This window comes from Podarcis pityusensis (assembly GCF_964106645.2).
Source record: "Podarcis pityusensis genome assembly, chromosome: 14".
In the NCBI taxonomy this organism is placed as follows: domain Eukaryota; kingdom Metazoa; phylum Chordata; class Lepidosauria; order Squamata; family Lacertidae; genus Podarcis; species Podarcis pityusensis.
The window spans coordinates 12,982,874-13,008,596 of NC_138039.1; the positions used below are offsets into that span (position 1 = coordinate 12,982,874).

Genomic DNA, 25,723 nt, shown 5'->3' on the forward strand with positions numbered 1-25,723 from the left:
CAGAGATATTATGAGTTTGGACACTCTCTCCTTGACTTCATGCTTGGTTTAAACACACACAGAGAGAGACAAACACAAAGCCCCAGGGCTACAGAAAATAGAATGGGCCTTGTTGTACTCTTATTTCTGTGAAGGACTTAAGGAGAAAGAAGGGTTGGTCCAAGGCATATTGATGACTGAGGCAGAGCAGCAAATGGTGTCTCGCGCTTCTCACCCACCCCCAGCCAAGACGCTTAGAACCAGTGGTGGGTGGTGGCCATAGGGCGGAAGCCAGGGAGGTCAACAGTAGGTGGCGCCAGAGCCAGTGGACAGGCAGAGCCAACAACTTCTGGTTTTGTCGCCATCCTCTTCCTCCCTGTTGGGTTCTACAAGGGCAACACTGAAAAGAAGGAGGAGGCAGCTGATAGCCAACACCACCCCTTGGGCTGGGTGTAGGTAAGAAGGCAGGCAGGTGGGGGCTGCTGATGCCACTGAGGTGGTTGGGGGCTGTGCCCCATTTGCCCTAAAGGAGCAGCCTCCACTCCATAGTACCCAAGGTCAGTACTCAAGGTCAGTCAAGTGGCTTTGTTGTGTCTCCACTATCAGAGGCAGTAGGCTTTTGAGTACTAATTGCTAGAAACCACAGGCTGGGAAAGTGCTGCTGTGTACAGATCTTGCTTGCGAGCTTCCCATGAGGCATCTGGTTGGCCACTGTGAGAACAGGACAGTGGACATTGGTCAGTTTGGACTGATGCGGCACTGTCCCACCAATCTCAGTCTGCCCTCAGCTAGCCACCATCTTCCTACCTTCTTAATTCCCGCCATTCCAGAGAGTTGCACTGCCTTTTGGCTTCCTCCTCCTTAATCTCATTGTTGCTCTTGTAGAACTCAGCAGGGAGAAGGTCAGGAACAAAACTAGATTTAGCTCTGCCTATCATTGGCTCTGGCGCCACCTACTGTTGGACCTCCAGGCCTTCTGCCCCACCAGTCCCAATGGGCACCCAGATGTTGGACTGATTGGGACACTGATTCTTCTTAATTAGGCCAATGGCTGCATAAAATTGGGCCAAAGGCTGTAAGATTGCTTATAGCCTACTCCAGGTTTTTTTTTCTTTCCAATTCTACAAAGCAAATCTCCTGACAGGTCCACGGGACTTGCTTATTTCAGTGGTTCTTTATTTCCAAGAAAATAGCATTTTCTTCCTTGTCATTACATCTGTTGACCTCCTCCATCACCATCTAAGAGGTTTCAGCTTGTAAGCGCTAGACTCAAATTGACTAGATGGATTTTTCCGGGAAGGGCTTCAAAAGAAAAAGCTAGCTATTAAATACCACCTAAGTGCTCTCCATTTGTTCTCTTCCACCTCTCGCAGCATTCTGAAAAATAACAGCATGGAGCATGTTCCAAATAAATTATTCCATCCCTTTCTTTTCATCAGGATTGATCCTAAGAAACATCACCCAAGTTGCCCTGAAAACCATTTCATCTACAAAACGAAACAAAACTTCTAAAACTCTTTTCTGGTTGTCCTTGAAATTATCCACAGTGAATCTGCATCGCTATTGTTGCTAATTAATTACAGAGGCTGCAATCCCAGCTTCATGTTTTTATCATTTTAAAAAGAGTGTAAACAAGTACAAAAATACAAAATACAGAAAAACAGAGGGCAAATCCAACTCTCTTAAACACTTGTGAGAAATTGGAAACCCTAAAAATTGCTCACCTCTCCCCTAAAGGCAACCCATATATATTATACCAGCACAATTAAGCAGCAGATATGGGGACATCACCTTGCCAACAAAGGTCCCTATAGTTAAAGCTATGGTTTTCCCAGTAGTGATGTATGGAAGTGAGAGCTGGACCATAAAGAAGGCTGATCGCTGAAGAATTGATGCTTTTGAATTCTGGTGCTGGAGGAGACTCTTGAGAATCCCATGGATTGCAAGAAGATCAAACCTATCCATTCTGAAGAAAATCAGCCCTGAGTGCTCACTGGAAGGACAGATCGTGAAGCTGAGGCTCCAATACTTTGGCCACCTCATGAGAAGAGAAGACTCCCTGGAAAAGACACTGATGTTGGGAAAGATGGAGGGCACAAGGAGAAGGGGACGACAGAGGACGACATGGTTAGATAGTGTTCTCGAAGCTACCAGCATGAGTTTGACCAAACTACGGGAGGCAGTGGAAAACAGGAGTGCCTGGCTGCTCCGGTCCATGGGGTCACGAAGAATCGGACACGACTAAACAAAAACAACAACAATATGGGGAAAGCCCCAATGAATTCAATAGGAACGTAAGAAACTACGTTTGACTATAAAGTGTACATAGGTTTGTGAATCTGCTTCCCTGCATGCCACTCTTTCATTCCCACCCTCACCCAGTCCAGCTCCAATAATGAAAATGAGTCCAATGTAGCAGGGTCTTCAAGCAGCCCAGCAACTCTCCCCCCAATTTACAGCAAAACTGGCAAGCATTTGCTCAACCACAACAATACTTGGTTAAGTTTCCAACTGGGGTTAAAATGGGCCAATCATAAATCCCTCTTTTTTATTGCCCTGGTTTCTCCGTAACACCCACTTTTTGTTTCACAAAAAACATGTTCTCCACTTTCTTTACCATGTGTTCATTGGATTTTCCATGGACCTACACAGAACCCATCTGTCCCATCCCTGTACAATCACTTGATGCTCCTTGGACCTGCATAGAACCCATTGCTTCAATTCCTGGTCTCCCTCTCGATGCTCCTCTGACCTGTCTAGAACCCTCCACTGTCTTCCCTCCATGCTTGCTTGGTGCTCCTTCTGCCCACGTGAAACCCTCTTTTGATATCCTTCTTTTTCATACTTGTTCTTGGCTTGCCGAGACTTGACATTTCCAATGCAGAAATAACATTTCAAAAAGAAGATAGAGAAGTCTCAAACAAAGATTTTTCAAATGTATTAATTTTTGCTGCAGCATAGAACCCTTGTTGGCAACTAACGAATTAAACAAGGAACAAATCTTGAACTCAACAATGCACAGAGGCCAACCGTCACTGGATCTGACACCAAATGCATTCCCAGGCAAGTTGAGACACTGAAATCCCATCTCTCAACAACAGGGGCTATGGCACACCCTGCCCTTGAGCAGACACCTTACAGGCTAGTCCAGGGATAGGAAATGGGTGGCCTTCCAGATGTTGATGTCGTGAACCCTGTCTGGACAAAGAGTTGGAGAATGCAGGGCCATCACATGAGGGTCTGGGTCTGGGTAAGGGCTCAGAGCTGACTGCGGAAGACAGGAAGACTATTGTGCCTGAGGCAGTTGGACAAGAACTTAGATAGGAATTTCCTAGACCACAAAAACCAGAGCTTGGACTCTCACAGGCAACCTCCCCTGAGCCTGAAGGACCAATGTCTCACACCACACATCACTAGTCAGGGACAGCTGTGAGTGCAGAAAGGTTATGGAACAAAGGAGGGGTCTTCAGGTCAGAGGGTTGGCCCTTAAGTTACTCAAGGTGTGGGGAGGAAGTCTGGAGTGAGAGGCATAAGAGGCCTCAATCTGCTCCCCACCTTTGTTGGAGAAAGTTGCTTGCTTGGAGCTTTCTGCAGAGAGAGAGGCATAAAAGGAATCTGGAGAAAGAGGTGGGTATAGAAGGCTTTAGTCTGCTCCCAACCATTGATGGAGAAAGATGCTCACTCAGAGCTGTCCATGGTCCAAAAACCTTCAACCAGCTTTGCTTCTTTCTCTGTAGGCTTTGGAACTGGACCAGAACACAACTCCTGTTTTCACTGGCCTCAGCAAGCACGGCCAATATTTAGGGACAATGTGATATTTATTCCAGAGACATCTGGAGGACCACTGTCCCCAGCCCAGGTATAATTCCATGCCCATTTCTCCAGAGGTAGTTTGTTTTATTTATTTCTAGTTATTTGCACCATGCCTAGGCTGGCCACTTACCCAACACCCAAAAGTGGATCACCAAAAAAGCAGACAAAGGAGAATGCCAATTTGCACAGGATTTGTATACGATTACTTGAATGCACCAATGCAAACTTAGATATATTATTGTAAGTTATAAGAAATACAATACATTTTGCCATAGTGGTAAAGACTGACCAGCTGGCCTGTGCTGACTGTAAACAGGGGAGGAAGTGCTCTCCCATCCTAAGAGTTCTTTATCTTAAAATGAGCCTTGGACTGGACATCCCATCAAATGGAGGACCAGTCCTGCCATGCATACTGTCTTGAAGTGGCAGGACAATGGAGAGGAAGAAGAGCATCCCAGTGAGGGATGCAGCCATGACTGGGACCCACTGGAGCAAGCCAGGGATGGGAAAGGAGAGGTTGGGGTTTCAGAAAGTACACACGGGGTGACAGATGCCGGCGAGGGGATGGGGGTCAGTGTGCAGGGACCAGAAGAGCAGGACCCCTCCTCAGGGCCAGAGAGGCCCCCATCTCCATGAACAAGGTGGGCTCTGAGGCAGAGGGAGCAGTGGGAAGTATGCTTGGGGAGGCTGAGGCAGGCAAGGGCCCACAGCCCAGGTGGAGTAGGCTCAGAACAGGTGAGAATCACATGCCCTGTCAAGCCCAGATGCTGCAATCAACTTGCAAGGTATAAACGGGAAGCAGAGCTGAGGTGCTGGTTCTGCTTAAATGTTGATGGACCTCAGCTTAGATGCTCTGGCACCTCTATGGGACTGTGCTTTGGTTTTGGCTTTGGACTGTTTTTTCTGACTGATGGACTTTGGGTTTGGCTTACTTGGATTGACCCTAGACTATGTTCCCTGACTTTGGATTTGACATACTGTATACACCAGCAGGAGGGACGCGGGTGGCTCTGTGGTTTAAACAACAGAGCCTAGGACTTGCCGATCAGAAGATCGGCGGATCGAATCCCCGCGACGGGGTGAGCTCCCGTTTTTCAGTCCCAGCTCCTGCCAACCTAGCAGTTCGAAAGCACGTCAGAGTGCGAGTAGATAAATAGGTACCACTCTGTCGGGAAGGTAACCGGCGTTTCCGTGTGCAGCTCTGGTTCGCCAGAAGTGGTTTAGTCATGCTGGCCACATGACCCGGAAGCTGTACGCTGGCTCCCTTAGCCAATAAAGTGAGATGAGCGCTGCAACCCCACAGTTGGTCACGACTGGACCTAATGGTCAGGGATCCCTTTACCTTTATACACCAGCAGGACTTGCCGCTAGGTAGACTAGGGAGTTCAGGACACAATCAGGACTTGTTGTTGTTGTTGTTTTCATTTTGTATTTTTTGATGTAAACCACCCCAGATCTTTGGATGAAGGGTGTATATAAATGATGATGATGATGATGTAACATCAGCATCCTTTACAGCAGGGATGGGTAGTCTATGGTCCTTCAGATGTTGTTCAACTCCAACTCCCACCAGCCTAGCCAACTGTCGGGGATGAAGGGAGCTGTAGTCCAGCAAGGTCTGGAGGAGCACAGGTCTCCTATTTCTGCTTCACATGATAATAACAACCTCATATCTCTCTTATGTTCCTCCAGCTCTACTTCTCCTCCCACAATATTCTTTCCCTTATAAGAACATGAGCTATTATCAAATCCTGTAAACTTTTCAAGAGAATTACCATTGCCCTTGGCAATCCAACCCTAAATTAACAAAAAGACTCAAATGCTTGGGAAAGAGCTATATGTGAATTATGTTCTCTTTCAGGCAGGTGTTCTTGCCTTGTGAGGTCATGGAACTCCTCACAAAGCTAAGGCACCCTTCTGCGCATGCTCCTGGTTGGCCACATTGGCCAGGAACAGGAATGGTTGTCTTCATAGATTAACTTTCAGCTCATCATCAACAAACTGTCTTTGTAACAAGCCTGTTGCTTCCAGAAGGATTACTCTGCTGTGGTTTGTGGAAGATATTTGGGATTTATAACCAGGGCTGGCTTTTGTTTTTTAATTTCCCTTGACTATAGCCACATTGCTCTGGTTCAGATGTCTTGTGCTGTATACTTCCAAATATCACAATGCCTGTGCAAGTATCTAATAATAATAATAATAATAATAATTATTATTATTTATTTCTACCCCGCCTATCTGGCTGGGTTTCCCCAGCCACTCTGGGCAGCTCCCAACAGAGGACTAAAAACATAACAAAACTTCAAACATTAAAAACTTCCCTAAACAGGGCTGCCTTCAGATGTCTTCTAAAAGTCAGATAGTTGTTTATTTCCTTGACATCTGGTGGGAGGGCGTTCCACAGGGCGGGCGCCACTACCGAGAAGGCCCTCTGCCTGGTTCCCTGTAACTTTGTTCTTGCAGTGAGGGAACCGCGAGCTCCCACTCACCCCAGACTGGTGTTTTATTGTGGGTGTATTCTGCAAGATGCTATTGGCACAATAATAGCACATTCTTGATGGATTTCCTCTGCTTTAGTTTGCTCTGTGATGCTTCCCCAGTGCTGCCACATTGGCCCCATCTGCACAATACTGTGGTGGGTTGTTGTTTTTTTAGCCTCTGTTTAAAACATTTGTGTTTGGACAATACCAGGCTTAGGCAAACTTGGTCCTCCAGATGTTTTTGACACTACAGTTCCCATCATCCCTGACCACTTGTCCTGTTAGCTAGGGATGGCGGGAGTTGTAGTCCCAAAATATCTGGAGGGCCAAGTTTGCCTATGCCTGGGCAATACTATCCAGACACGTAGAGGTTTACATGTTTAAAACTCTCTTTAGTTGGTAGCTGGTTTTAATATTGCTTTTAGACAGAGATATATAATGCTTTTAACAACTTGTTTTTAGCTGCTTTTGCTGGTAGTTTTAATATTTCTTGTAAATTACTTAAAGGTTTTGTTACAATCAAGCAGTATATATAAATTTTGTTGAACAAATTAGTAAAACTAGGCCTTGCTTGCCTCTGAAACAATACATTCACACATCTTATCAAGGATTCTAGTAAAATCTACTTAGTGAATATTCTTGCTCCATTCCTGCTTCCATCCTCACTTTCCTTCACAAGCAGTGACCTTCTCAAAGCCTCCATCCCCGTTTTCTCTTGACTGCTTCACTGTCGAGCACAAAGGAGGCACATTCCCCATCCTTCAAAGCTCATTTAGCCGAACAGAGCTGCCGTCATCCTGAAACGCAAGCTTTTCATGCAAAATTCATACCCACATCTCTGCAGACATGGCTTTTATGATGCATTAAGCTGTAACGTCAAGCTAAGCTGCAAACACGGCTACGCTTGCTCTGCAAAACGTCAAGACACTAATAAGGGAAGGTGGCAACTATTAGGGTGGGGGTGGGGGGGTCAAATCTACTCTGGCTGTGCTGAAGATTAAAGCAGGATTGTACAACAACACATCACCCGTCCCCTCTTCAGTTTAGAGGTTGATGGGTCTGAGTTCAGCTGATGCCAATAACTCCAACACGGAAAAAGTTAGCAAGGAAATGTCTTGGCGGCTGGTGCCTATTAGAAATGGTAAGGCAGAAGGCAAATGACCAACAGGAGGTGGAGCCAGAACCAATGATATGCGGAGCTGACCGATTGCAAGTAAGAAAACTTTCAGGTAGGTGCTGGCTAGCTGAGGGCAGATGGAAGCCGGTGGAGTAGTGCCCCTTTGCCCTAATGGAGCAGCTGCCCGTGACTACATGGCGGACACCATGAGCTTCAGAGTCAGAATCCTACGCTGGTTCACTGTGCCACCAGCATCTGCTGGATGGTAAAGTGAACTGCTGGGATATCAAACTAGGCAGTGGCATAGCGTGGGGGTGCAGGGGGGGCCGGCCGCACCGGGCGCAACATCTGGGGGGGCGCTCACACTCGCAGCTCTCTGCCCCTACTAAAATCCACGGGTTAGGGGGCGCAAATTACTTGCCTTGCCCCGGGTGCTGACAACGAACGCTACGCCACTGAAACTAGGAGACTTGGCACCAAAGTCCGGAATCTTTCTGGCTCACCCAGGGGCCAATCTGGCTGCATGTCCTGACGACTAAGGGGGCCACTTAGACATTTCCAAAAACAGAGAGAACGAAACAGGACACCAATTTGCCTATCAATTGCATGTACTAGTTTACATGTAAAGATGAAGATAATTGTTAATAATTACTATAATTTAAATAGGCATTCAATCCTAGTAGGGATCCATGCAGAGGGTCTTCTCGGTAGTGGCGCCCACCCTGTGGAACACCGTCCCATCAGATGTCAAGGAAATAAACAACTATCTGACTTTTAGAAGACATCTGGAGGCAACCCTATTTAGGGAAGTTTTTAATGTTTGATGTTTTATCGTGTTTTTAATATTCTGTTGGGAGCCGACCAGAGTGGTTGGGGAAACCCAGCCAGATGAGTGGGGTATAAATAGTAAAGTAATAATAATAATAATAATAATAATAATAATAATAATATCACTGTGACCAGGTAACCCGTGTGCCTGTTCAGTCTGCTATCCAGGTGCTGCTAACTTCAAGGTCCTACACCTGTTCTCCCTTCTTAGGGGTGTTTGACTTTAAGCTGACCTCAGAGTAGACACCCTTCAAATAGAAGGCAATTCTCCAACATTTTTCAAACGGAAGATAGGACACCCTAGTCATAGCTCAAGAGTCTGGCAATTTCCAGGGCTAAAGCAGTCCCATCATCCCTGACCATTGGCTAAGCTGGCTGGGGATGATGGGAGTTGTAGTCCATCAATGCCTGGGTATTCAAGGTGGAAGAAAACAGGACTAGAAGTTGAGGGTCAGTGCTCCACCACTGAACCAGAGCTCCTCAAGCCCAAGATGCCACAGATCTCTGGGCCACAGACTCCAATTCCAGGTCCAGCAAGCACTGGGGAGTGGGTGTTGTGTTGAAAATGGGCCGAACAGCCCCAATAGAGCACCAGATGCCCTAGTGAGTTACCTCAGGAGCACAGAACCTTTTTCAGCCTGAGTGTCACATGGCAGTTATCAGTGGGGACAGAGGCAAAGCGGGAAACGCAACTAACGTAAATTTCATCTCTGTATGGTAGATTGTTTTCTACATACATTCACACACTCCTCTCTGTCGCCCATCCGGGCAGGCAAGAGGAATGATCAAAGTTCAAAGATATTTGCCAGTCAGGGAATAACACCCAAGGAGGACATGAAACAGTGACACATGCAACCAATGCTTTTTTGGGAGGTACAAAATGAGGTGCCAGTACTTGTATCTTGATTAACGTGCAAAATGGCTGCCATGGGCAGAAAAAACAGAGAGAGAGAGAGGTGTCAGTACTTCATTAAAAAAGCAGATAAAAGCAAGAACATAATCAGAGAGTGACTGTTAGGCATGGAAGTCTATACCAATGGTGGCCAGCTGAATTGGGTCTCAGAAGCCCTTCCATTCCTTCCCTAAGCACTTATAGAACTGAGCAGGCAGGAAAATGGGGACCTAGCTAGAATTAGTTGGCTTTTCTGTCATTGGCTATAGCTCCCCCTACTGTTGGCCTCCTGCCCTACCAGTATCAATGGGCACCAGCCACTCCTGACTCGAAGTTGTTATGGGGAAGTCCACCTGTTTCTTCCTCTGCTCGGTCAGATTTCTGGCTTTGGGCTGGCCTGTCTCTGTGCATGTTTTAACTCAGCTGGCAGCCCACAGTTATCTGAGAGGCCTGCCTGCCTACCCTCAACTTCAGAGTCTGACAAGGTAAGCTCAAGACCTAGTTCCCCCATCACATTGTGGCCACATCCATACCATAATCCTGAAGCACTTGTGCCATTTTAAGGGCCATGGCTTCCCCCAAAGAATTCTGGGAACTGTAGTTTGTTAAAGGTGCTGAGAATTGCTATCAGCACTTCCCATAATTCTTTAGGAGGGAAGCCATGGCTCTTAAAGTTGTAGATGAGTGTTTTCAATGCATGGTCTGAATTTGTGTAAAACCTGCTTATTGGGCCCACAATGGGCCTCTTTTTATAAGCTGAATTTTGGAAGAGAACTGCGTTGGGCTCTCTTCTGACCTCCACCATACCGCCACACTTTTAGAAGATACTAATAACTGAGGAGAAAAGGAAAGAACATCTTTTAAATGTAAAAAGTAAAGGTAAAGGTACCCCTGCCCGTACGGGCCAGTCGTGTCCGACTCTAGGGTTGTGCGCTCATCTCACTCTAGAGGCTGGGAGCCAGCGCTGTCCGCAGAAACTTCCGGGTCATGTGGCCAGCGTGATGAAGCTGCTCTGGTGAGCCGGCACCAGTGTCACACACGGAAACGCCGTTTACCTTCCCGCTAGTAAGCGGTCCCTATTTATCTACTTGCACCCGGGGGTGCTTTCGAACTGCTAGGTTGGCAGGCGCTGGGACCGAGCAACGGGAGCGCACCCCGCCGCGGGGATTCGAACCTCCGACCATGCAATCGGCAAGTCCTAGGTGCTGAGGTTTTACCCACAGCGCCACCCGTGTCCCTCTTTTAAATGTACGTATCCATAATTTAGCCAAGCTTGCATTGTTCCTTGTTGACAAGAAGCCAAGCCTTAAGACACAAAGCTTCTTTCTCATGTACTGAAGATGAAACTTTGCCTTTGGCACATTTCAAAATGTGTTTTGGAAACACGACGGAACAGTAGATTATTATTATGATGCGTTATATACAAAACACTCGCCCACTGGCATCGCGTATGAGAGGGGAAGGTGAGCTACACAACCAAGAGGCAGACCAAATGACGAGGTTTCAGAACCTGCATTCAAAACCCTGCACACTTTTAGAGTCTTTGCTCAACCATCTTGAGTGTCTCTGCACAACCACACTTCCTGGTTGGAGATAAAGTGCCTTAGCATCTTTACCCATCCGCCAGGCCCTTCTGCTCTCCCCACATCCGAGCAAAGAGCCTGGACTGAATCATCAACGGCCAGGAGCCAGAGGAGAATGCCACACACAGAGGGATGGGGGAAGAACAGTGGCTCAGTGCACATTTAAGGGCAAAATGACTTAATTTGCACTTTCTGAAACAATACAAGTAGTGAAACACAGCCATCCTTCAAAATTCAGCTTCTCCAAATGTTGTGGCACAGTGCTCCAAACAAGGAATTTTTTTTATTTAAAAAAATACATATATTGGGGAAAATGTGCATAAAATTGTTATAGAACATGTACCTCCCCCACAAGACACGGGATCACAGAATAGCAAAGTTGGAAGGGACCCTGAGGCTCATCTGGCCCAACCGCCCGCAATGCGGGATTTTTTTGCCCAACGCAGGGCTCAAACCCACAACTGTGAGATTAAGAGTCTAATGCTCTACTAACTGAGCTCTCTCACACACAATGAATCTATTGTTGAAAAATAACATACAGAAATGCATTATGTTATGGCAAGTTGCCTGCCAGAGTATGTACATTAGTTGAAACTGCCTACAAAAATATGTTTATTAAGAATAATTTTGCACTCAAACGTTAACAGATTTTAATTAGGATTTTAAAAAGAAAAAGAAAAATGCAAATTGCTGCAGAAATGTGGAGAACTAAATTTCAGACTTGAAACTGAGAACTGAAACTGATATAGCTGTTCATTTCTACATACACACATACCAATTTTCATTGTAATTCCTCTTGGAAATCAACCTCAGTTGAAAAGCACAGCATAAATTGAATAAAATGGCAAACAATGATCTCGTCTCGGTCAGTAATACAAGCCAAACTGCACATCTCGGGATCTGTCCTGTGTTCTTTTGCATATATGACAATGCAACAGGTGCAGGAGCTCAGCGTTACAGCACCATCGATAGCCTTGCCCTCTGTGAATTTGTCTAATCCTCTTCCAAAGGCCTTGCAATTAAAGCGTCACAGAGGTATCCAAGGAAGATTCAGATTCAGGTGTCAAAAGGGCCTGCACAAAATCTCACCTCTCCTTCTGCATCTTTCCTTATTTGAAAGACTTCATCATTGAAAGACTGGATAGACACATCTCAAGCAACCGCTCCCCCCTCCCAAAACATGATAGTTAATTCTTTAGTTAACTCTGCTCCACAGGAACAGAAGAGATGATCCTTCTGATTTTCTCTTCTTTCATTCCCTAAGTAAAGCAATGATCACCTCCAAGCCAAGCAAGCATCTCAGAAGGTTTCCTGTGCACTTGGTCTGCCTCAGGCTGCCCCACAGTCCTCTCTCTATGAGTTGGGCTTCTCTTACCCACCCCTCTGTCACCCAAGCGTACGTGAGGTGATTTTAACTCGTTTTCGTCTTCACCAGAACAACTTGGGCCCGAAATGTCTGAAAGACCACCTTCATCCCCACAGGCCCTCTTGCGTGTTAAGATCAGCAAAGGAGACTCATTTGGTATGATTCTCATTATTATTAATAATAACAATATCCCACCTTTTCCTCCAAGGAGATCAAAGTGGCATAAATGGTCCCCCCCCCCTTAATCACTACAACAACCCTGTGAAGTAAGTTAGGCTGAGAGACAGTGACTGGCCTGAGGTCACCTGGTGAGCTTCATGGCTGAGTGGGGATTTGAACCCTCTTGTCCCATGTCCTTGTCCTACACTGTATCCACTAAACCACCACAGTGGCTCTCTGAAATTGTTGTTGTTGTTGTTCTTGTTGTTCTTGTTCCTTATCCATCCTTCACCATAAGGTCCCAAGGCAGGTCACAGCAATTTAAAATTCAATAATTAAAAAAGCAGTTAAAACAAATTCCAGTCACAGAAATGGGGTAGGTTCTGAAAAGACATATATCAAGGGTCAAAGGCCAGGGCAAAAATATGTGTCTTCAGCATGTGGTGGGAAACTATACAAGAAAGGTGCCAGACACACCTCTATTGGGAGAGAGTTCTGCAAGCTAAGAGCTGCCACAAAGAATGCCCTCTCTTGAGCCACCCCAACCCCCCTGAACTTCTGAGGGTGGTGGAACTCCCAAGAGGGCCTCCTCTGCTGGTCTTCAGGGATGAAGAAGGTCTGCAGGATACTTCCACCAGCCTCAGAAGCATGGACATAGCCAGGGTGTGCAGCTGCCCTCCCAATCAAATAAATAAAAATGCTTAACTAGCTGACCAGTTGCCTCACAGATAATTCAGTTCTGCCGCCAAAAAAACACAAAGCTTGCCCCCCCCCTCAAATAAATCCTGGCTAGGCCCATGCTCAGAAGTGTGGGGAAAGCTGGTCTAGAAATGGGCATTACCTGTGGCAGACTCTAAACTGTGGCACTCCTTCCTCACAAAGGTTCATTTACCACCTGCATCTCCCTTTTGCTGTATACCACAAAGATGCCTCTTTATCTTGGTCTCTGATGAGTATTTTGCTTTGTGGGGCCCTCCTCATTTGCTGGATGTATACTGTTCAGTTTTTGAATGCTTTTTCTTGGCTTTTTTAAAATACCTGTAACCATTTTATCTGTGTTTATAACTGTATATTATACTGTAGCAACCCACCCTGGGACCTTACGCTGAAGGGCTGGCAAGAAATCTTACAAATAAACAATGAATAAAAATCTTGACCATTCCTGCTTATGCCAGCCTTGCAAGTTGAATGCCGTTGTTTGCTGAAAGTGTTAGGCTAGCTAGATGCAAAGTTTGCGTTATATTTTATCTTGTACCCTGCTTATCTCTGTCCCTCTTCTTTAATCACTGTTCTCTACCGAAATAAACTCTCTATCATTTCGAATGCTGGAGGTTGGTTGGTTGCTTTTAGATTGCTACAGTTTTATCTCCCCCACACCAGGCTCCTCAGCAGCATGTCCCAAGGTCTGGACAAACAGAGAAGCCAGAGAGGACAGTCCCATTCTTGCATCTAGAAGAGTGTCTGCTGACATTTCCCAGTTTCAAGGACAAGAGCCCAAAAGTTGCGGGTTTCCCTGATCCCCACTAACTTAGAGGCTTATACAGTGGTACCTCAGATTACATACACTTCAGGTTACATATGCTTCAGGTTACAGACTCCGCTAACCCAGAAATAGTACCTCGGGTTAAGAACTTTGCTTCAGGATGAGAACAGAAATCGCGTGGCAGCAGTGAGAGGCCCCATTAGCTAAAGTGGTACTTCAGATTAAGAACAGTTTCAGGTTAAGAACGGACCTCCGGAACGAATTAAGTACTTAACCCGAGGTACCACTGTAATACAGTGTAATACATTGGTACCTCAGGATGCGAACGGGATCTGTTCCGGAGCCCCATTCGCATCCCAAAGTGAACGTAACCCGTGTCCACGCGTCTGCACATGCACGGGTCGTGTTTCAGCGCTTCCACGCATGCACGCGATGTCATTTTGAGCATATGCGAATGCGCACGCGGCAAAACCCGGAAGTAACGCACTCCATTACTTCAGGGTTGCCGCAGAGCGCAACCCGAAAATATTCATCCCGAAGCGTATTTATCCTAAGGTATGACTGTATCATAATGTTGTGACCTAAAGCTTAGAACCATCTATGAATGGTGTTTTACACCGTTGCACAGTAGATGTACGCACAAGGCTTAGTGATTGCCCCACTTGTGAGAGCCCTTGGCATCGGGCACAGCAAAGGAAATAACTCGGCATGAAATTTGCATATTCCGATTTATATATAAAGATTCCACTGGGAAATTTAAGTGGTTGGTGGCTGCGGTTTCAGCACTACACTCTAGAAAGCAGCCAGGTGTCCTATAAGCAAAGATTTCACTTTGTTTTTCGTTTATAAAAAGTAGGAAGGGGCAGGAATTAGGGATAGGCGAATCTGTCCATTTCAGTTTCTCACAGTTTCTCATTTCCCCGTGCTTCAGTTCTCCAGATCTCCACATCGGTTGGTGAATTCCTTTTTCTCTCGCGCGGAAATTCATCAGTGCTGTTGTGAAATTTCTCCTAATATACACCTTTTGGTGTGCAACCAAATATGTTTTTGCAAGTAATTTCAACAAATGTAATGCATCCTGCATGTTACTTTTACAAATATATGCCTTTCTATGCACACTTTACCCCCCACCATATGCATTCTTGTGCACATTACTTGGCCAGAAAACTGCACTGAAAAATTTGGAGAAATGCAAATTTCAAAGGATGGTTTTGTTCTGGTTCATATATTGATTCAGAAAGTGTAGAATAAGTAGCTTCACCTTAAAATGAATAAAATTTCTCCCCCAACCCCAAACAGGATGTATAGAGGTTGCCAGGACAAACAGTTCAGGCCCACAACACCACCACCTCACACCTTCCCGTGATGTAAACATCACAGAGCTAGACAGACCAAGGGTCTCAGTCAATAACAAGCAGCTTCCTAAATACTGGAAGTATCTTTGATTTTGCCCTGCTGTTACATTTGTGCCCTTTGCCCCTGTGCATATTTGACAATCACTGACCTTCTCCAGTTTCTCAAAATGTTCTCGCAAGAACTTCATCGGCCGGTCAGGTTTTGCTATGCAGAGGTTGACAATGCACTCTTTCAGAATCTGCTGGATGTTATGCTTCTGAACGTAGCGTTCACATCCCTTCAGGCTCTCGTCGTCTTCCGCATTGCAAGAGGATGAAGCAGCCATCTTTGTGACTGTAAACAGACAAGAAACCTGTGTGAGAAAACGGCATGGTGTTTCAAGAATCATAAGCCATTCTCCAAAGTCTTCAGGTGTACAAAACAGGACAGAAATCAAGTTTTCAAATACTGGGCAAAAAGTAACTTTCAGTATCTCAGTCCTATCAAATCATCTGCCAGCAACAAAGAATATACACTGCATGTTTTCACCCAAAAGGCTTGAATAGCAAACCTACAATGTAGCAGTCCTTAAATGTTCAGTGTGTTATAAGTCATAGGCTCTTCATTAGAAGTTTACCCCCCCCCCCAAAAAAAGTGGAAATGATCTTTCTACATAATCTTCTGCCCCTTCTGCATCATGGAGCAAAAAATACCCTAGCTCTGCCTGCACTAGACTGGTTTGCTATTAAATATTTTTTCACAATAATTGTTGGACACTGGTTTTTGGGAAACTGATCTTTATCTAATGGACCCAGTGAGCTGGTGGCTTGGCTTTTTGGCATACAGAACACCCCAAAGCTATTTCCTTTCCCCTCTCTGCAAATTCCAAAGAAACCATTGCATACTATTGTCAAATTCTGAACTGTTCAGTTCATTCTCCAGCTAATGTGGTACAGAGAATAGCACCTCCACACCTTTTTGTGTGTGTATTTATGGTTCTAGATATTAGTGCAGAAAAATATCTCAAGGAAACAATATTTGTTAGTGAAAGACAATAAACCAGCACTCCTCTTTCATCAAAGCAAACAAGAGGGTGAATGACCCATTCCTCCCGTCAATGCATTTCGGACTCCAAGCTCGTCCAAAATAAAAGGACACGTGTTTGAACTGCAACTGAGATTGATTGGAATGTGCAAACAAGAGAGTGGACTGTGTGGTGTCAATCACTGATTGCATTTCCCTCTCTTTAGGTAAGCGTAGATCCAAGATTTGGATGTGTTTTGCATGCACGGATCCCCCATTGGCGGAGAACCTGACATCACATATTTTTGGAAGGTGATCCCCACAAGACTTCTAAGAGAGGAGGAACAGCAGGTCCAATCTCTTGTCAAACTGAATCTCAAATTACTGGAAGAAGATTAAAATTTGGGAGAAAACTGAGAAACGGAGCAACAAATAAATAAAATTGCACAGCCTTAAGAGCTGCGCAGCGAGGGAAACCTCCTCCCCTTCCTTGTGCATCCTTCCCAAAAGAGCAACATCTCTTAACACTGTGAGTGATTCAGACTGAGGGTTGCAGTCAGCCAACATCCTCATCCCTTGCTGGGGTTTGATTTATACATGGGGAAAGGCTGTCTCCCCAAGCATTCCCAATGCCTCCTTATATCCCCCAACAAAGCACCATCGCAGTCTCTCTCTCTCTCCCTCTTTCTCGCTCTCGATGGAGAAGGAGGGGTATCCTTCATCCTCTTCCCCCTCCCTCTTCCACCGTCTCCATCAGCAACAGCCCTTTGTGCTGAATTAATTCTCTCAGCCATTGTTGCTGGGGGAACAGCTGCCAAAAGCAAGCAAGGGAGGAAGGAGGGATGGAGAGAGAGGAGGGCGAGTGGGGGGAAGAGATCAGAGATCCCCTCTCCATAGCGCTAGCGGGACAAGAGCAGGCTGCGTGTGCAATGCCAGAGGGGACCATAGCTAAATACCTGAGTTGCTGGATCAGCGACAAGCAGCAGCGGCAGCTACAAACCTCTTCCTCTTTTAGCTCCCGTTATTCCGCAGTGCAGCCTCCTCCTCTTCCTCCTCCAGCGGCTGGCTGGCTGCTCGTGAATCCCCCTTTCCCCTCCTCCGTGTGCTTTCAGAAAAGCCCCGGCAAAAGAGATCCCCGCTACTTATCCACCCCCAGATTTGTCTGCCTGCCTGTGTTTTGACCCCCCCCCCTTTTCTTATTCCCCTTGCACACAAAGCGTTAAGGCTCTGTTGCGCTAGCAGCAGCTAACCCACACACACAGGAAGTCCCAGCTGGCTGTCAGTCATAGGCAAGTTCAGCCTCCCTCCTGCATGGAGAGAAAACACACACACACACACACACACACACACACACACAGGCTGGGAAGGAACATGCTCCAGGCCCTGTGCGATGCTTGTGGTTATGTTAGTCCAGTCACTTGCTTGGGGGATGATGCTGCTGCTGCTGTTATTTTAAACTCACCCAAAATGGAACAGGTAGGGGAGAACTGGGGCACCGGTGGAGAGGCGAGGATCTGGGGTGATGGCTTAAAGAAGCAAGGATTTGGTGCCTGTTGGGACTAGTGGGGCAGAAGGCAATGAGTCCAGCAGTGGCTGGAGACAGAGCTGATGGCTGATGTAGCTAAAGCCAATGGCAGACAAAACACACTAAATCTAGTTTGCTCCCCACCCTCTTCCTACCTCCCAGGTTCTGCAAGGAGTAATCCTAAAGAAGAGGAAACCGATAGACAGCGTGACCCCCTGGACTTTGACTTTTGTTGGCCTCTGTCTGTCTTTTCAGACCTGGTATCCACCTGTAGCTGAAGCATACATCTGAGGACTATTTTTTAATTTCACTGTACATTTGTATGGTGGCAGTGCTGCTGTTGTGACTCATCCTAGGTCAGGCTGTGACCTATAATGTGTCCTGAAGACTAATGTATTGTACATATGCTCATCTGGGTCGCTTGTGAACAGATTGTGCACTATAATACACTTCCCTTACATGAAGGACCATAGCTCAGTGGTAGAACATAGGCTTTTCATGAGGAAGCTCCCAGATTCCGTTCTTGGCATCATGAGTTAAAAGGGTTCAGGCGACAGCTTACACCAGGGCATAGCTGTCAACTTTTCCCTTTTCTTGCGGGTAATCCTATTCGGAATAAGGGAATTTGCCTTAAAAAAAGGAAAACGTTGACAGCTATGCACCAGGGGCGTGATTTGTAGCAGATGACCAAGGATTTCTGACTCCCTGTTGTTTAACAGTAGCAACAGTTCTCCTTCTCCCAAAACCAAGCTGCCAAAATGAAGAAAAGAGGGGTGACAGGGATACATTTTTATGACTTAAATTTGCCATTGATCCAGCAAAAACTGATGTTTAATGTATCCTGGCCTCCACAATATTTTTACAGGAAGGCACTGTGTAATACAGAAAGATACTGGAGGTGTAATGCTGGAAATATCTCACTGAAACTTATTATGAGAGCATGCCCAGTGATATTTTCTTTTTAGTCTGAAGTTATCCAGGTTAGGTTTTTTATTGGCAAAATCCTTGAAATTTGCAAATGTACATGCAGTTTTAAATTACATTCCTGTAGTATGAGGATTAATGGCAAAACAACAAAGTAGATTTTGTGAGCCTTTGTGGTTGCTGAGAGACTTCTACTTCGAGCTGGAAGGATAAACATCCACCACCTATTTTGCAATGGTCTGAGGATCTCACTGCCCTTGCCACATTTGAACACATTTCTTATGTCTGAAATCTGTTTCATTATGTTTTTATATTTCATTGTTATTTCTCTTTTTTATTGTACACTGCTTGGGTATTTTGATGTTTAGCGGTCTACATGTTCTGCAAAATACATAGACATAAATAAACAAATTGTACCATTCTGTCTCAGCTGGCAATCTTGCATCAGTGTTCTGAATGAAATGAAATTTCTGGACCCTCTTCAGAAGCAGACCCATCCATATTCAATGTATTGCAGTAATCCAAACAGGAGGCTATCATGGCATGGATAACAGAAGCCAAGCTAGGGTTAAAAGGTGGTTCTTACCACAATGACAACCTTCTTCTTCACTGACAAAGATGGTCAAAACGTACATCAAAACAACATATCTGATATTTTAAGTCAGAGAGGGGGAGCCTGTGACCCTCCCAGCTGTTGCTGCACTACAGATCCCATCATCACTAGCTATGCTGGGCAGAGGCAAATAGCAGCTGGATCTGAACATCATGAGTAACCCATCTTTTTTGGCCCTTTCTGTGTCCTGATATGTCCACCCCTAATGTTGTAGCAATTACGGTAAACATGAAAGCAGCAGCATGGGAGTGGTGTTTCCAGTTATCTCACTCCTTGCCTTTATGAGGCCTTGCAAATTGCTGCAGGGGAGAGTCTGTTTTTAGGACCAAGGGGTGTTTTTAGGACCAAGGGGAAACCATCCAGCTCTTGTTATTTTTGCTATTTACAGATGGAGTAATGTTGTTAATGTAATCTTGTTATATTTATAGAACTTAAATCACGTGTATGTTCTGGTATGTTGTTACATTTGCTTTCGTTTCATTGTGAAGTTGCTTTTGCACTGTTTAGCCCTGCTTTCTCTGTCATAAGCAGCTTTGAGCATGATTTTTTCAGCGTGTGTGGGAAAACGGCAAAAAAAATCATGAACGAATGAGTGAAAAAGTAAAGGGAAAGTGCTTTCTTATCATCTGTCATTTGAATTTAAAGCTATTCTCCTATTATTTGCTAGTAGAATCTCCACTTTGCTAGTAAGAATGCTGAAGTTCCACTTGCTGCTCATGTTAACCACACTCCCACTTGGGCGCACAAAACGCTGTGCGAAGGCACACACTTGCCTTGCTGTCCCAAGACCTTGCATGGAGCCTTGTATGCCTCCTTCCCGCAACTCCTACAGGACCACCTCAGTGAGACTGAGGGTCTTGTGGTCTGGCGGCCCAGGACCTCCACACACACTACCAAGACTTGCGTCCCAAGGAAGTCACTTTGCTGCCGTTAACACAGAGGATTGGCTTCACCCCCAGCGGCACACTCCATTGTCTCTCAAGACAACAAGAATTCAGTAACCATTGGCATTGGGTGAACGCCCCTGGGCTCTCCTTCCATGGAACTAGAAATGAATTAGTCTGTTTCCAGGAAACAGGCTGAAATGGCAGAAGTGCTTGGGGTGGGTTTGCCTTCACCCTCAAGAGGTGCACTGTCGCTTGAGACAGACAAATGCCAACAACGACGACGACATTATGAATTGCAAAGCATTTTATTTATTGACTCGTCGCTTTTGTGTTGCTTTAGGGTTCTGTCGTATGCGGCTTCGCGGCAACTTAGTAGCAGAAAAGCGTAAGAGCTCAGGCAGCGATCCTTGCTTAGTGAGTATAGTTAGCGCTGCTTTAGCGAGCCCGCGCACCCCCCCCCATCCTCCTCTTGAAGCCAAGCCGCGTCCTCGCTTTCCGGCCCCTGCCGTAAAGCACGTCGCCGGGCGCCGTAAACAAACCCCGCAGGCGGCCGAGAAGCCGCGTCGGGGCCCTTGGCAACGGGCCTAGCCGCCGCCTTCCCTTAGCAACGGGCACGCGGCAGCATGGCCGACGAGCCAGGGGCCATCGGAGACCACCACCCTCGGGTGGCCGAGGTCAGCCAAGCGGTGTCCCGGCACCTCGACCGCCTGCAGGACGGGTCCCGGCAGGCCCGCTTGCAGGCGCTGGCCGGGCTCCGCGCGGCGGTCCTGGAGCGGCCGCTGCCGCCGCCGGTGCTCCAGGAGGTGTTCGCCAAGGAGATGCTCCGGCCTCTGGCGCGCTGCCTGGTGGCCGACCCGGCCGAGCGCTGCCGGGAGCTGGCGCTGGAGCTGACCCGCCACGGCGTGAGCCAGGGCAGCCGGCCGGAGCAGGCGCTGCCCTTCCTGGTGCCGGCGCTGGCGCAGCGCCTGGGCCTCCCGCCGGGCGAAGGCGAGCCGTGCGAGGAGCTGCGCCTGGGCCTCCTGCAGCTGCTCAGCCTCCTGCTGCAGGCGTGCCGGGGAGACGCCCTGGCGCCTTACCTGCCCGAGCTGGTGCGCGCCCTGCGCAGCGCCCTCCTCGACCCGTATCCGCAGGCCAAGCGAGAGGGCTGCGCGGGAGCCGCCGCCTGCGCCAAGGCCATGCCAGGTGCGCGCAGGGGGGAGATGCGTGTGGGGTTGAGGAAGGGGCTGCCTCGTGGACTGGCGGGTGGGGAGGGTGCAGAGAAGAAGCCTGGCTTGGGGCTGGGGGGGGAGGAAAGGGGGCCAGGGCACTTTGAAGAACAGTGGAGAAAAGGTGTTTGTTCCCCCCCAGCTGGAGTTGGGTTGCTATAGGTAAAGAAAAAAGGTAAAGGACCCCTGGACGGTTAAGTCCAGTCAAAAGCGACTATGGGGTTGCGGCGCTCATCTCGCTTTTAGGCCGAGGGAGCTAGCGTTTGTCCCAAGACAGCTTTACGGGTCATGCGACCAGCATGACTAAACTGCTTCTGGTGCAGCGGGACACCGTGACGTGAAACCAAAGCGCAAGGAAATGATGTTTACCTTCCCGCTGCAGCAGTACCTATTTATCTACTTGCACTGGCGTGCTTTCGAAGTGCTAGGTTGGCAGGAGCTGGGACAGAGCAACGGGAGCTCAACTCGTCATACGGATTTGAACCACCGACCTTCTGATCGGCAAGCCCAAGAGGCTCCGTGGTTTAGACCACAGCGCAAATTCATTCACAGAATCACAGATTTGTAGAGTTGGGAGGGGCCATGGGGGGGGGATTGTACATCCAACCCCTACCATTGCAGGAATCTTTCACCCAACGTGGGACTCCACAAACTCAAGACCCTGATATGAAAAGTCTCGTGGTCTACTGACTGAGCTATCCTGTTTCATTTAAAATAAATCTCAAAGCGGTTTACCAAAAGGTAAAACCGTAAAATCAAGAAATAAGAAACCTCAACCCTTCCTTAAAACATGCAAAAGTTAACCGGCTAAAATAGATTGAAATTACCTCAACTTTCTAAGTATCCAGGTACGCGCGGCTGCAACAGGAATGTTTATAGCAGGTGCCGAAAAAGAGTGTGGCAAGACCTGCTTGATCTCCATAGGCAAGGTGTTCCCAAGTGCAGGCGCTGCCACACAAAGTGTTTGAATTTGTAGTGCAGGTATTATATGACACCTGTGAAAGTGCCAGTTGTGCCAATCAAAGCAGTCAAGTGGGCACATGCGGGGTAAGGCGATCTTGTAGGTAAACTGGACACAAGTTGATAGGGGCTTCATCTACTGATAGTAACACCTTGAACTTGGCCCAGCAGCAAATCGGCAACCAGTGCAGATCTCTGAGCGTAGGTGTTATATGCTAACAAGGCCTTACTCCTTACAAGGCCTTACTCCTTACTCCTTACTGCTGCAGCACTCTAGACTAATTGCAGCTTCCAGATCAAGCATGAGGGAAGCTCTACACATCACTGTTCCTTCTCTTAGGACAAATGAAGTTGCATAAGAAAATGAGTCTCCTGGATTAGGCCCAGGGGCCCATCTGATCCAGCATCCTCTTTTCACAGTGGCAGTAGTACTCTGCTCACCAGTGATCCCAGCGAATGGTGTTCAGAGGCGTAATGCCACTTATAGTGGAGATGGAACAGGAGCCCTGTTTTTGGCCACTTCCATGCCATATGTTTCAAGCACATGGCTTCTCCCCTAAAAAGAATCCTGGGAACTCTGGTTTGTTCAGGGTGCTAGCAATTGTAGTTCTATTTCAGGGAAGCCATGTGCTTTAAATTAATATGGTGTGGATGTGATCCCCCTACCCACATTTGCACTTAGGGAAAGGGCCGCAGCTCCTTGGTAGAGCATCTGCTTTGCATGTAGAAGGTCCCAGGTTCAGCCCCTGGTATCTCCTGGTAGGGCTGGAAAAGAACCCAGCCTAGAACCCTGGAGCATTGCTGCCAGTCAGTGTAGGCCAGGGGTTCCCAACTATGGGGACACATTTGGAAACGAGAAACTCCTGTGGGCACCACAGTACACACCTACAACTAAAATCTGCTATCAGACCTAATTTTGTATATGTGCCCTGGGGGCTGGGAGGACCCTGTGAGTGCCAGAGAAGGCATCTGTGGGCATATGTTAGTGACCCCTCGTGTGGCAAATAATACTGAGCTAGAGGACTGCTTCTGTATATAAGGCAACTACATCTTACTAAAAGACCACAGGAGAAGTGAAAACTTAACAGCCTGGGTTGCTTTTGTCTTTAAGAGCAGCAGACTGAAGAAGCCAAGTCATAGGTGGTGTCAGAAGAGGATGGGCAGTCACCCCCAAGAGACGTAATCTGCCCCCCCCCCCATGGCTAAACCAGTATGCTGGACCCTATCTGAAGGCAATTTGCACATATAAACTGGAAATCAAAATAATGCACTCATCTATGCTTACTTGAAGGTTAAAACACGATTTAAATCAATAACATTTATTCATAAGAAACATGTTTAAGACAAGAATGTTGATGTGAAATAGTTCTCTATCAAAAATGTATGATAAAGCTCACCTTGGCCCCACTTTGACCTTTCTGTGACCTCCCATTTCCACCGCCCCCTGCAGAAAATACAGAAAAAGGCAGCTGAAATGAAATCTTTCAGTAAGATTAAGATTGCTGTTCTACCATTCCACAGCACCCTTACAGATTCATTGGAGGCTGTATATTGGTAGTGTCCAAGTCTTTGCTCAGCATTCTATTATAAAACAGTGCACACACCTAACTACACTACTTCACCAGGAGTAACATAATTTTTCTTTATTTTCCTCTGCCAGATACCTTTCACATGCAGTCAGAAAGTTTGATCAATCCCTTAATGCAAGCAATTTCCCATCAACACTATAGAGTCCGTGTTGCTGTCATTCAGGCTACAGGAGCAGTGATTCAGTATGGCAATGTGAAGTCTCTGGACGATGTGCTTTCTCACCTAGCCCAGCGGTGTTTTGATGAGATCCCACAGGTAACTTGGTTCTGGTTAAATTGTAATCCAAGCAGTTATTTCTTGAAGATACATGTGAGAGACCATATTTAATATTTAATTTTAGCACTGCAATCTTGGAACAGTTTTTCTCTTTAGTTTTTTACTGTCAGATTTCCAAGACTGTTTTAAGATTTTCCTGTTTGAAATGAGGCTTTTAAAACTAAATTTATGGAACACCAGTTTGCGTGTTATGATGAAGGATAAAGTAAAAGCCTGCCTGGGTTATATTTCCTTTTATTTCTTATTTATTTATTTAATTTATATACCACCCTTCATTCAAAGATCACAGGGTGGTTTACAGTATAAAACCACAAAAACACATAACATAATAACAAACAAACCCCTCCCCCTCCATCTCAAAGAACTTGCAGGGATGTATGAAGAAAGCTGAATCTTTATTTTTAAAAGAAGTTTAACCAAAACCTCAGGCTGCATGAGTTATGGGTTGTTGTTGTTTTTTAAAAAAAGTAGTACAATGATCTGTTTTTATATTTGATGGATGTAAATGTGTCATACATTGCTTTTAAATATTTCTAGGTTAGAGAGGCTGTTACCAGTGTCACTGGAGAGTGGCTACTGCACCTGCGGGATAGATACTCTTATTTTCACAAGTTAATTCCTCTGTTACTCAGTGGCCTTACTGACGAAATACATGAAAACAAGTAAGTAGAGCTCAGAATCCAGTTTATATAATTTATGCTCTATTTGGATGTTGCAGGTCATGTATTAAAATAGAGAGTGGGACCATGCTGTCTAGCTCTACAACCGAAATGGTGTGTTCGTCCATCGCTAATGTATGTGCATTGAAATGAATGAAGGTGGAAGCTGTATGCACAAAGGCTTCCAGTCAGAAAGTAACATTTCCTGCTGTACGCAAACCGAAGGCTCAGAATACTTGCTTTCCTTCTGTTTCTCAAGCATCTGCCAAATGAAGACATATCCAAGTACCTAAGGATCTCTCATTACTTGATGACTCTCAGCTGAATTCTTTTTTTTTTTACCTCTGCACTGAAAAGTATGTCCTTTGAGTTGAAATAGGCAATATGAAAGGTCAGTCTATTCTGATTAATCTGATGGCTCATTCGCACATGCAGATTGTCCTTTGACGCTACATTCAGTGACTGGCACATGTACGACATTACAGGGACCTTAGATATGCAGCTGTGGAGATTGCCTCAGAGTATGATTTTTTTTTAAAAAAAAAATCAACACTTTCAGATTTGCTGAAAAGGAATATTGTTGTTTTTAAGTGACACATTTGTTAAACTTCTTTGTGTATGTTATATATAATGTGTGTTTTTGATGCCTTTGTTTTACTCTTAGGGAACTGGCTCTAACTTACTGGAAGAAAGTAGGCTCGCAATGGGAAAAAGAAAACGAGAACGATATTAAAGATAAACTTGACTTCTATGTTGTGCCACCTTATTATCCTCCAGGATGTGAGTATAATGAAAAAATGTTCAGGGTGCAAATTTCTTGTCCCGTTATTATCTCCACAAGCCTGTAATGAGCAGCTATTTGATATGGCAGGTACAAAGCATCTCTTAATGAGAAAGTAAAATGCAAACGTTTTGAAATATTTGGAAATTTAACGTGTTCTTTTAAAATTTGAAATATTATAAAAAACAAAATGTTTGTCTATTAGATAATCTCTTTGTAGTTAGGGGTCATGTGATGATAGAGTA

At 46.0% G+C, this 25,723-nt stretch overlaps 2 protein-coding genes across 4 annotated transcripts in view; one reads left to right on the forward strand and one right to left on the reverse strand.

The window, feature by feature from the left end:
* The window catches only part of PRKAR1B (protein kinase cAMP-dependent type I regulatory subunit beta), a 123,089-nt gene extending 105,756 nt beyond the window's left edge, over positions 1-17,333 (reverse strand). The window contains exons 1-2 of one of the 3 annotated variants that reach the window (XM_080981187.1): positions 17,059-17,333; positions 15,205-15,389 (exon numbers count right to left, since the gene is read on the reverse strand). In XM_080981187.1, coding sequence (XP_080837313.1) covers positions 15,205-15,381 — 177 coding nt within the window. In that variant the 5' untranslated portion in view covers positions 15,382-15,389; positions 17,059-17,333. Of the gene's footprint in view, positions 1-15,204; positions 15,409-17,014 lie in introns of all 3 variants that reach the window. The other 2 variants (XM_080981186.1, XM_080981185.1) reach the window with 2 other exon arrangements.
* A 3,282-nt stretch (positions 17,334-20,615) lies between these two features.
* The window catches only part of DNAAF5 (dynein axonemal assembly factor 5), a 26,358-nt gene continuing 21,250 nt past the window's right edge, over positions 20,616-25,723 (forward strand). Inside the window, exons 1-4 of the mRNA XM_080981021.1 lie at positions 20,616-21,189; positions 23,833-24,017; positions 24,576-24,700; positions 25,362-25,477. Of these exons, the coding sequence (XP_080837147.1) occupies positions 20,631-21,189; positions 23,833-24,017; positions 24,576-24,700; positions 25,362-25,477 (985 nt within the window). The 5' untranslated portion in view covers positions 20,616-20,630. The remainder of the gene's footprint in view (positions 21,190-23,832; positions 24,018-24,575; positions 24,701-25,361; positions 25,478-25,723) is intronic.